Raw genomic sequence first — 12,166 nt, 5'->3', positions numbered from 1 at the left:
AACAGGCGGGAGACTCCAGCAGCGCTGTAGAGGAGAAAGGCTCCGGCAGCGCTGAACAGACGGGAGACTCCGGCAGCGCAGGAGAGGAGAAAGGCTCCGGCAGCGCTGGAGAGGCGAGGCGCACTGTAGGCCTGATGCGTGGTGCTGGTACTGGTCGTACTGAACCGAGAACACGCACAGGAAGCCTGGTGCGGGGAGCTGCTACCGGAGGGCTGGAGTGTGGAGGTGGCACAGGATGGGCTAGACCGTGAAGGCATACTGGAGATCTTGAGAGCAGTGCTGGCATAGGACGTGCAAGGCTAGGGATGTGCACAGGAGGCCTGGTGCGTGAGGCTGGCACCAACTTCACCAGCCGACTAACACGCACCTCAGGACGAGTATGGAGCGCTAACCCAGGTGCCATCAAATCCCCGACACGTTCCGTCGGGCGAATTCCATGCAAAAAGCACCAACACAGCAACTCCCTCATTTCTCTCTCCTCCAATTCCCCCATTAACTCCTTCACAGTCTCTGTTTCGCTCACCTCCAACACCGGCTCTGGTTCTGGTCTCCTCCTTGGCTCCTCACGATAAACAGGGAGAGTTGGCTCAGGTCTGACTCCTGACTCTGCCACACTCTCACTGAGCCCCCCCCCCAAGAAATTTTTGGGGCTGACTCTCAGGCTTCCTTCCGAGTCGCCGTGCTGCCTCCTCATACCGGCGTCTCTCCGCTTTCGCCGCCTCCAGTTCTTCTTTGGGGCGGCGATATTCTCCAGGCTGAGCCCAGGGTCCTTCTCCGTTTAGGATTTCCTCCCATGTCCAGAAATCCTTATAGCGCATCTCCTCTTTGGGCTGCTCCTGCCTGTTGACAAGCTGCTTGGTCCGTTGGTGGTGGGTGATTCTGTTACGGTTTTCTAGGTGTGAAGGATAGTCGGACCAAAATGCAGCGTGTAGATTGCGATCCATGTTTAATGAACAACGTGAAACACGAATAAACACAAAACACTACAAAACAAAGAACGTAACGAAAACCGAAACAACCTATACTTGTGTAAATAAATAAAGAGATAGGAACAACGACACTAAGGACAATCACCCATGACAAACTCAAAGAATATGGCTGCCTAAATATGGTTCCCAATCAGAGACAATGATAAACACCTGCCTCTGATTGAGAACCACTCCAGACAGCCATAGACTTTGCTAGATAACCCCACTAGCTACAATCCCAATACATACACACCAAAACCCCAAGACAAAACACACCACAATACAAAAACCCCATGCCACACCCTGGCCTGACCCGATACATGAAGAAAAACACAAAATACTTAGACCAGGGCGTGACAATAGTTGTGTTATTTGTTCACTCAGGTTCCCTTTATCTAATATTAGGTTTTGGTTGAAGATCTGATAACATTCACTATCAAAAATAAGGGGGCAAATACTTTTTCACAGCATTGTACGTTGCTCTTATACCTATGCATAATAACAGTTCCTATTCTACTTTTGTAATTACAAATCCACTCTCAACTCCATTGTTTTGCAATTCAAATGCAATCGCTAAAGTACTGTAACAGCATGTCAAATCAAATCCAATTATATTTGTCACATACACATGGTTAGCAGATGTTAATGCGAGTGTAGCGAAATGCTTGTGCTTCTAGTTCCGACAATGCAGTAATAACCAACAAGTAATCTAACTAACAATTCCAAAACTACGGTCTTATACACAGTGTAAGGGGATAAAGAATATGTACATAAGGATATATGAATGAGTGATGGTACAGAGCAGCATAGGCAAGATACAGTAGATGGTATTGAGTACAGTATATACATATGAGATGAGTATGTAAACAAAGTGGCATAGTTAAAGTGGCTAGTGATACATGTATTACATAAGGATGCAGTCGATGATATAGAGTACAGTATATACGTATGCATATGAGATGAATAATGTAGGGTAAGTAACATTATATAAGGTAGCATTGTTTAAAGTGGCTAGTGATATATTTACATCATTTCCCATCAATTCCCATTATTAAAGTGGCTGGAGTTGAGTCAGTGTCAGTGTCAGTGTGTTGGCAGCAGCCACTCAATGTTAGTGGTGGCTGTTTAACAGTCTGATGGCCTTGAGATAGAAGCTGTTTTTCAGTCTCTCGGTCCCAGCTTTGATGCACCTGTACTGACCTCGCCTTCTGGATGATAGCGGGGTGAACAGGCAGTGGCTCGGGTGGTTTATGTCCTTGATGATCTTTATGGCCTTCCTGTAACATCGGGTGGTGTAGGTGTCCTGGAGGGCAGGTAGTTTGCCCCGGTGATGCGTTGTGCAGACCTCACTACCCTCTGGAGAGCCTTACGGTTGAGGGCGGAGCAGTTGCCGTACCAGGCGGTGATACAGCCCGCCAGGATGCTCTCGATTGTGCATCTGTAGAAGTTTGTGAGTGCTTTTGGTGACAAGCCGAATTTCTTCAGCCTCCTGAGTTTGAAGAGGCGCTGCTGCGCCTTCTTCACGATGCTGTCTGTGTGAGTGGACCAATTCAGTTTGTCTGTGATGTGTATGCCGAGGAACTTAAAACTTGCTACCCTCTCCACTACTGTTCCATCGATGTGGATAGGGGGGTGTTCCCTCTGCTGTTTCCTGAAGTCCACAATCATCTCCTTAGTTTTGTTGACGTTGAGTGTGAGGTTATTTTCCTGACACCACACTCCGAGGGCCCTCACCTCCTCCCTGTAGGCCGTCTCGTCGTTGTTGGTAATCAAGCCTACCACTGTTGTGTCGTCCGCAAACTTGATGATTGAGTTGGAGGCGTGCGTGGCCACGCAGTCGTGGGTGAACAGGGAGTACAGGAGAGGGCTCAGAACGCACCCTTGTGGGGCCCCAGTGTTAAGGATCAGTGGGGAGGAGATGTTGTTGCCTACCCTCACCACCTGGGGGTGGCCCGTCAGGAAGTCCAGTACCCAGTTGCACAGGGCGGGGTCGAGACCCAGGGTCTCGAGCTTGATGACGAGCTTGGAGGGTACTATGGTGTTGAATGCCGAGCTGTAGTCAATGAACAGCATTCTCACATAGGTATTCCTCTTGTCCAGATGGGTTAGGGCAGTGTGCAGTGTGGTTGAGATTGCATCGTCTGTGGACCTATTTGGGCGGTAAGCAAATTGGAGTGGGTCTAGGGTGTCAGGTAGGGTGGAGGTGATATGGTCCTTGACTAGTCTCTCAAAGCACTTCATGATGACGGAAGTGAGTGCTACGGGGCAGTAGTCGTTTAGCTCAGTTACCTTAGCTTTCTTGGGAGACAGGAACAATGGTGGCCCTCTTGAAGCATGTGGGAACAGCAGACTGGTATAGGGATTGATTGAATATGTCCGTAAACACACCGGCCAGCTGGTCTGCGCATGCTCTGAGGGCGCGGCTGGGGATGCCGTCTGGGCCTGCAGCCTTGCGAGGGTTAACACGTTTAAATGTCTTACTCACCTCGGCTGCAGTGAAGGAGAGACCGCATGTTTTCGTTGCAGGCCGTGTCAGTGACACTGTATTGTCCTCAAAGCGGGCAAAAAAGTTATTTAGTCTGCCTGGGAGCAAGACATCCTGGTCCGTGACTGGGCTGGATTTCTTCTTGTAGTCCGTGATTGACTGTAGACCCTGCCACATGCCTCTTGTGTCTGAGCCGTTGAATTGAGATTCTACTTTGTCTCTGTACTGACGCTTAGCTTGTTTGATAGCCTTGCGGAGGGAATAGCTGCACTGTTTGTATTCGGTCATGTTACCAGACACCTTGCACTGATTAAAAGCAGTGGTTCGCGCTTTCAGTTTCACACGAATGCTGCCATCAATCCACGATTTCTGGTTAGGGAATGTTTTAATTGTTGCATGTTAATACAGTGTTATTACTAGTGTAATTACATCGTTACTTACTACACAATAAAGGGTTACCTATAATAATTTTGGAAACACTGAGGGAAACAAGAACATGAATGGATGGATACACAGGAAGAAAACACCCATGAAGCAAAGGCTGCAGGCATATAGCTTTGATCAGCATGGCTACAGAGATGGTTACAGACAGTTACACATCCTCAGTGAGTACACTGTCAGCATTCCCTGTTTCCTATATCCCATATTATTGAAACTGACACAATGGGATCAAAATACATGAAAATGAAGGGGCCAGAGAGATTCTCTCTGAATAAGAGTAATGAGTTGAGCCAACAAGGAGTTAGCCAGCCATCCGTTAGCTTTACATGATTTAACTTAAAGCTTATTAAGAGAATTCCCAATCGAGCTTGAATTAAAGATGAATGTTGAAAAACAGTTTACTTGGCGACTGTTATGTAAAGCAATAAAAAAGTGAGTGAGAGAACACTCAGATCTATTATGCATTTATTGAACTTCACCCCAATGCGCTAGCATGCTCTATGACAGACAGGTCGGGCTGGATCGAGTCCTTCATGCACATAGAGTGGAAATGAATTGACTTCCTGGAAGTAGTTAAGCACATGTTGACAGAATGGAAGTTCTGACACACAGAAAAGCGCTGGGTGAGATAGTGACAGAAAACTCTGACACTATGGTAAGTCTCTCTCTTTCTCATAAATTAGCTTCCTGTGCACATTGATCCCTCTCCCCATCATCCCCTCTGATGGTGAGTAAGTGAGAGGCTCATTGTAGTGGACACACGCGCACTGACCCACTCTGGGAGTTAATTTGTTTTTATTGACTAGATAGAACACCTGCGTTTCCAGCTGTAACTTATCATGGTTAGCACAGGCTTCCAGGGAGCTGAGGCTCCATGCTTACAGCCACTCATCAACAGATGGGAACAGGGAGACTTTACATCACTGTCCAACCCTAGTGTCCCCAAAAAACACTCTCTCTGACCTTTGCTGAGCCTTATGGTACACAAGGTTAGATCAGGTGGGTGAGTAGTGAGTACTCAGTAGTTGGTGCATTTCCATACAGGATTTACCTGTGTTTTACCCAAAAGGCTCAGACTTTTCTGTTTACATCTACGCGGGCCGGTATTCGTGTCTCACTGGGCCATGGCTCCGGCAGACCTGCTCTCACTTGGGGCCAATGCCAGGCCACTGGTACTTTTAGATTTCATTTACATAACAATGACTAACTGGGAACTTTAAGACCTTCTCACAAAGCAACTGTTTATGCAGAGGTTATGAATTCTGCGCTCCACAGTCCTCACTGTCAGTCCTAGCTATGGAAACACAATATCCCTAGTTTTACATAAAGGTGTATACACTAATGTAACACTGGTGTTACAGTCGCAAAGGAGCTAGGTGTGATCTACTGAAGTTGACAGCTATATTCATATTTTTCTCTCCTTCACATCTTTGAAGCAAGAGAGCAAATCAGGGTTTTGATTTAATTTTTTCTTTGATTCTCTTTTCATTTCACTCAAAGAGAACTGAGAATTTCCAATCAATATGCCTCACTCTGAGTTTCTACTATAAGCCCCACAGCAGGCAAACACGTCACACCAAAAGGACACAACGATCCTCTCACTGCAGGGCAGTGTTACCTCCGCTCTTACTCATTTCACCCCTACAACAGACAAGATGAATGAGAACACTCATAGTAGCAGTGCATGGGTAAAATCACTGCTGAAGCCAGAAAAAAGCCTATTACAACTTATATGTTGTGATAATTGCGTTGTTTACTCTATAACCTGTTAGCTCATATGCCTTGCGACCGTGATATATAGGCCTAAAGGTCGAGACAATAAGACACAATGGCAGAATAAATTCAACCACACCTTTGTTTCATCACAAAACCGGAGAGCAACTTCTGTCCAGTGAAGTCGACAAAGCATATTGCAAACAGTTACATAACCTACAGCATGGTCAAGCAAGTTCATGTTTCCGGATTTTCGGACCACTAAACTACTATTGATTTAGAACCACGGAGAGTTACCGCAAGTCGCAAAGAAAACTGCCTCCACTACTCCAGCACCATTTCAACATCATCAAATCACCTATGCTTAGTCTAATACAGTGACAACTAAAATATACCAAAAACAATTTAGTCCAACGTAAGCTAAATATTACGTGGCTGTCCATGGTTCTGATTTCTGTGTGTGTGTGTGCACGTTCGTGCAAGTAGGAAAAACATGTTGACTCACCCTACAGTACTTCTAGAGGTACGCCAATGCCATCCTTCTCTCCTTCATGTTGATTAAACGGTCTGTCACATCTGTCATTCAGTACATGCTTTTATTTTTTGTTGTCCTAGGCTACCTGGTTAAAATGCTTGCTCGCTCGCCTAACTTCCTTTCATGGGCAACGTTAGTTAACATTAGTCTTCTACGGCTAGCTATATATTGAACTTCCAACAATGTATGAATTAATGGTTGGATCAGAATCACTGTTATAATCATTGGCCAGTACGGAGAATTAAGTAAAACAACAAGGCCAAATCCCTATCTCCATCCATGGATAATTTAATAAAGCGCCACTGGAGGACAACAACACAATTCAAGTTGTTTCTGTCAATGACGTATATTCTCAAAGCGATTTGATGAGTGACGCCAAATCCAAACGGACTTCCCTTCATACTTTTTTGGGGTGTGCCAGGACCATTCGCAGTTGACATCACTCAGTTTAGCGCAACGCTAATTGGCTATAATTTTATTTTTATCAAGGGAGGCCAAATGCTCACCGGCGACAACAATGTCATACTCTTTTGGACCAGACAGCATCTGATAGATGGCCTACATATACAGAGGGGCACTGTTTCGCCTGCTCGAACGCTTTCTCCGGTGAGATTACATTCAGCCTCTTGCGAATTGAAGGACAATTATGAAACACAGAGAGAAGAAAGATAAAATAATGAATGTGTTTTTCTTTTTTTCTTAGTCAATATTTTTGGGGAAGCCTGGCTTCATGAATATACGTCACTGAACATTCATGTTCTGATCGAACGACCAATGTTTACCACTGCCAGTTCTTACTTACAGTACTTCTAATGACTTAGTTACAGTTCATGAAGTGCAAGTTAGTGTACATGCATAGTAAAGATGACATTAATAGGCTTGCTTTGCTGGGAATGATTATCACTATGACTCACGATCTGTTGCAAATATTTAACATATTCCATACATCACTGAGAGCGATTTGTCATATTCCTGGAATTCCCGTGGGAGCTATGTCTCAAGGTGCCATTGCAGGGTACAGTCACCGGGAACAACGTGTCTTGCATTGATCCTAGACCAGCGGTAGAAAAGGTACCCAATTTTCATACTTGAGTAAAGGTAAAGACACCTTAATATAAAATGACTCAAGTAAAAGTCATCCAGTAAAATACTACTTGAGTAAAAGTCTACAAGTATTTGGTTTTAAATATACTTAAGTATCAAAAGTAAATGTAATTGCTAAAATATACTTAAGTATCAACATGTAAAAGTATGAATCATTTCAAATTCCTTATATAAAGCAAACCAGGCGGCAGCATTTAATTTAAAAAAAATATTTTTTTACATTTACGGATAGCCAGGGGCATGGTCCAACACTCAGACATAATTTACAAACGAAGCATGTGTGTTTAGTGAGTTCGCCAGATCAGAGGCAGTAGGGGTGACCAGGGATTTCTCTTGATAAGTGCATGAATTGGACCATATTCCTGTCCTGCTAAAAGCATTCAAAATGTAACAAGTACTTCTGGGTGTCAGGGAAAACATATGGAGTAAAACGTTTTTAAAAAATCATTAGGATTGTAGTGAAGTAAAAGTAGTCAAAAATATAAATATTAAAGTACAGATACCCCAACTACTTAAGTAGTACTTTCAAGTATGTTTACACCACTGCCCCAGATCCCCCCATCCCAAGTGGGGCAACCATAGAATCTGCTGTCTACACAGAACAAAGCACCATGGACATAAGCTGCACTGACCTTGGAGTGATGGGGGCCAATGAAGTTGTTCTTCCTCAATAGCCCTTTAGGAACACAACCACACACAAACTGACACCACTGAATCACACACAACTCAGCAATGCTAGAGGACACAAGTTCCTGTAACTCAGAACAGAAGTATGTTGGTCTATCCAGAAATATTCATTCTTAGCCTGGACTAGGGGTGAAGAGTGGAGGTGTGTCACGCTCAGCTACCGTTTCATTTCACAGTGTTTGTTTAGGGACTCCACACCATACTAAGTTCCTGCTGGAGAGAGGATGTGGGGAGTGGGTGAGGGTAATTATTTAATTATTGGGGCAGGGCTGATGTAAAGATGTGTGTGGAGAGTTCAGAGGGACGTTGTCTGATGAATCATATGGTGGAGAAATTCAGGTGGAGAAATTAAATTCCTCCCCATGCCTCCCTGTATGCTCCTTAAAGACTGTAAACTCTACAGCAACCAAACCAGAAGCTTAATTTGCAAACAAAGGATTCAGGAGAGGCGCTTTATACTGCCTCACTTAATTGTGAAATTGTGGGATAAAGTGGATGCAATTCTCCTGGAGAGTCTGAACCTGATTTAATGAGGAATTAATGTCTGCTCCATATGCCTGTGTACTGCAGTGAACTACCTTTAGAACACTTTCAAACCACAGAGGCATAACTTCTGGAGGAGGTAGAGAGAGATAGAAGTGAGGAGAAAAAGAGAGTGAGAAATAAGCATATTGGTATGGGATGCTGCTACCAAAGGTTGTGGTGTATGTGCATAAATTAAATTGCATTTTTCTTTTTACACATAATTTTGATGCGAAAATAACAGTTAGAGTTGAGGGATTGCTCTGATCCGCACTGACAGAAAGGAGTATCTAATGCTTGTGCGCATCCGGAGGCTCACATGTTTAGATGAGATACTGGGCTACTCTCTGGAGAGTCTACCAGGGTAAAGCAGATGAGATTCATTCATGATTTATTTCCATCGGCATGTTTTCCATATTATATTCCCCAATGAATAGTAGGCTATTACATCAGCACCCCCCTTAGAAGAGGGAATCAAGGTGGCTGTTTCAATTGTCCTGATAAAGCATACAACTATTACAGAATACAGATAAGCCAATATAATGCATAGGCTATTATGAGAACTAGACAAAGCACTTGGTTCATCTAGAATGTTGCATTCATTCTCACACCACACACATTGACGCTTCGACTGCGCGTGACGATCTAGTGTAGTAGGCTAGGCTACCCGGTACCCAATAACAAAGTGCATGTGAATTCAAATGTATTAGAATAGATGACCATAGAGTACACTATAGGGTAACTAGCCTCCCGGGGTAACTGCCCCATCTCCCATAGTTTGTTTGGCTTAGCATGACTATCATCCTCATACCACATTCTGACTAAACGTTGCATTTTTAGTGTCAGCAACTGGACATTGTTCTTAGGGGGCTAGTTACCCTAATATGGACAAATGAGAGTAAAAAAACAAAACAAGTGTTTACTTGAAATTAAAGTCAGTTGCCACATATCTTTACAATAATTTAATTTATTTTAATCCGTAATCTATTTTCCCCACGTCAGAAAATTAATTTTCCATTCAAACATTTAATATTTTCTAACTCAATTATTTCGTCCCTCGGCACCAAGCAAATTTGGAATTGGAACCTTTTCCGGTGTCCACTTTCGCGCGACTCGTTCCCCCATAATTACGAGACGCGTTTGATAAACGCCACTTGTGAACCCCCAACATAGTACTAACAAATTCAACACTTATTTATATGGAAAATGTACATTTCTAAAAGTAAACACTTACTCAGATGGAGAGCAACAGGCAAGAAAAGACACGCGTAATTCACGAGCGATACCATTCTGCTCAGGCAGCTCAACTCAGGAAAAAAAGACCACGTCCAAATGTTACAATCCGTTTGCTGAGCAAAGCTACTTTGCTACCTGCCTCAGCACGGTAACACTACATAGGTGATACAGTATCTCGCATCTTGCGCAAGAGAAGAGCGCCTACTCACTCCTATGTGCATCTAGTGCGCGTGAGGGAGGGCGCATGTGTGACCAGGGCACTCAATCTCATCTCTATGTATCAGTAGATGGATATCGGTATATACCGCATAAGTGTCATTTTACTCTCAAAACTCCAATAAACCCATGCTTGTCCTCATGAAAACAAACATTCGTATGTCAAAAACTTACCATCTTTGTTTTTCGTGCGAGTTTACGCAACTGATTCAATCGCGGGCTATTTATTATCTTGACAAAATGTACAAACTTCACTGTGGTGTCAAATAGGAGACATGTGAAATAAAAAAAACACTGAAATCCATTGAAGTAATTGATTTTTTATTCCAAAATGTCGAGGGTAAAATATACAACACAATCCAAGCACAGGGAACAAAACACGATGGAAATAACAAAACGATCCACATTGGTCCGGATAATACAGGATAATATTCTTTGTAAACTAGGAAAAAATATATACACTGTATCGCGTTTATGTGCAAGCTTCCTATCAAAATACAGGTCTGTGATTCTCGCGGCATAACCCTGATCAATATGAAACATAAAAGTAAAACTACCTAAGAGCATGGAAACCATCCGGCTTTTACACTTCAGGTCACAATTGCTATTCCAAATGAACATTTGTTTAAGTTAATCGAGCACTCAGTGAAAAAGGCTCCGTTTCCAGAAATCCAGATATGTAACATTCAGTACAATAAAGGATGGATAGTCCACCTACCTGACCATGGACAGATTCGTCTAACTCTCAACCTTCTGCAGAAAAATATAAACGAGATTCATGTCTGCTTTATGGCTTTGTAAAACAGATGGCTTATAACCTTGAAGACAGTAGTTTGCCTTTTTAATGCATGATACCTCCAGAGCAGGGATTGGCAACTGTTGGCCCGCAGTCCTCCCTTTCGAAGGGCCGCGAATCAACCGCCCCCCCCGAAAAGAACTCAGTTGGGGTCTCAATTTACTGTTGCATGCATGTTAGAATAGTAGACTAAAGAAGGTTCAGTTTCGAAATGTGGTTGTGCATCAGCAGTTTTACTGTTGTCCGTCACTGATAGGAAGTCAATTTGCTCATGTCAGCAAAAAAATAATAATTCAGATTGCCAGGTTAGTTTAGTGACCAAATATCTAAACAAATAATATTCTAATTACCTTCAGGGGTTCCCATTGATATGGTTCGTCTCACTGAGACACCATTTTCAAAATAGCAAAGATCTTCTCCACCCCATGGATAAACGTGTAGAATTGCAGCAACCTTGCTTTAAAAACAGCAATATTTACTCTACACCCCATGTCGAAATGTGTAGAATTGCACGAAATTAAACTAAAAAGAAAAAAACATGTTTATTTGCTGTCAAGAGGGACGTTTTGCTTGCAATGTGTGTGGGGTATGGGTACATGGACTCAGGTATCTGCAGCCCCTCGTTTGTTCAGATTTTTTTGTATCCCCCACCCCAATCAAAGTCACCCATCCCTGCTCCAGAGTATGCAGGCATGCCTAGCGTTTTGTCTATCAATCAAATCAGCAGCTAAAGATGATCTGGCAACTATACACTGAGTGTACAAAACATTAAGGACACCTACTCTTTCCATAAGACTGACCAGGTGAATGCTACGATTCCTTACTGCTGGCACCTGTTAAATCCGTGTATCTAAAAGGCAGGTTAAAATATTTTTAAGCATGAGAGATTTTATTTTGCATACCTTTATTTAACTAGGCAAGTCAGTTAAGAACAAATTCTTATTTTAAATGACGGCCTAGGAACAGTGGGTTAACTTGTCTGTTCGGGAGCAAAACGACAGATTTGTACCCCGTCAGCTCAGGGGTTTGAACTTGCAACCTTGCGGTTACTAGTCCAACACTAACCACTAGGCTACCCTGCCGCCCCAATGGATTGTGTACGTGTGCCATTCAGAGGTTGAATGGGAAAGACAAAAGATGTAAGTGCCTTTGAAAGGGGTATGGTAGTAGTTGCCAGACATCGATGTGTGTCAAGAACTGGAACACTGCTGGGGTTTTCATGCTCAACAATGGTCTACCACCCAAAGGACATCCAGCCAACTTGACAACTGTGGGAAGGATTAGAGTCAACATGGGCCAGCATCCCTGTGGAATGCGTTCAACACCTTGTAGAGTCCATGCCCCGACATATTCAGGCTGAGGAGAGGGAGTGTAACGTATTAGGAAGGTGTTCTTAATGTTTGGTACGCTCAGTGTATAGCGTTCACTGATGAAACTCAGTAATTGAAGCAAAGAAAAACAAG

General features: G+C 43.4%; 1 protein-coding gene across 1 annotated transcript in view; it reads right to left on the bottom strand.

Annotated features, from left to right (window-relative positions):
• Positions 1 to 9,918, bottom strand: part of nrn1la (neuritin 1-like a) — a 50,040-nt gene extending 40,122 nt beyond the window's left edge. The window contains exon 1 of the mRNA XM_024425339.2: positions 9,690 to 9,918. Coding sequence (XP_024281107.1) covers positions 9,690 to 9,744 — 55 coding nt within the window. The 5' untranslated portion in view covers positions 9,745 to 9,918. The remainder of the gene's footprint in view (positions 1 to 9,689) is intronic.
• Positions 9,919 to 12,166: the final 2,248 nt, after the last annotated feature.

This window comes from Oncorhynchus tshawytscha, linkage group LG06 (genome assembly GCF_018296145.1).
Source record: "Oncorhynchus tshawytscha isolate Ot180627B linkage group LG06, Otsh_v2.0, whole genome shotgun sequence".
Taxonomy (NCBI): domain Eukaryota; kingdom Metazoa; phylum Chordata; class Actinopteri; order Salmoniformes; family Salmonidae; genus Oncorhynchus; species Oncorhynchus tshawytscha.
Note: the sequence above shows the minus strand (reverse complement) of the source record. Positions and strands in the feature narration are given on the sequence as shown.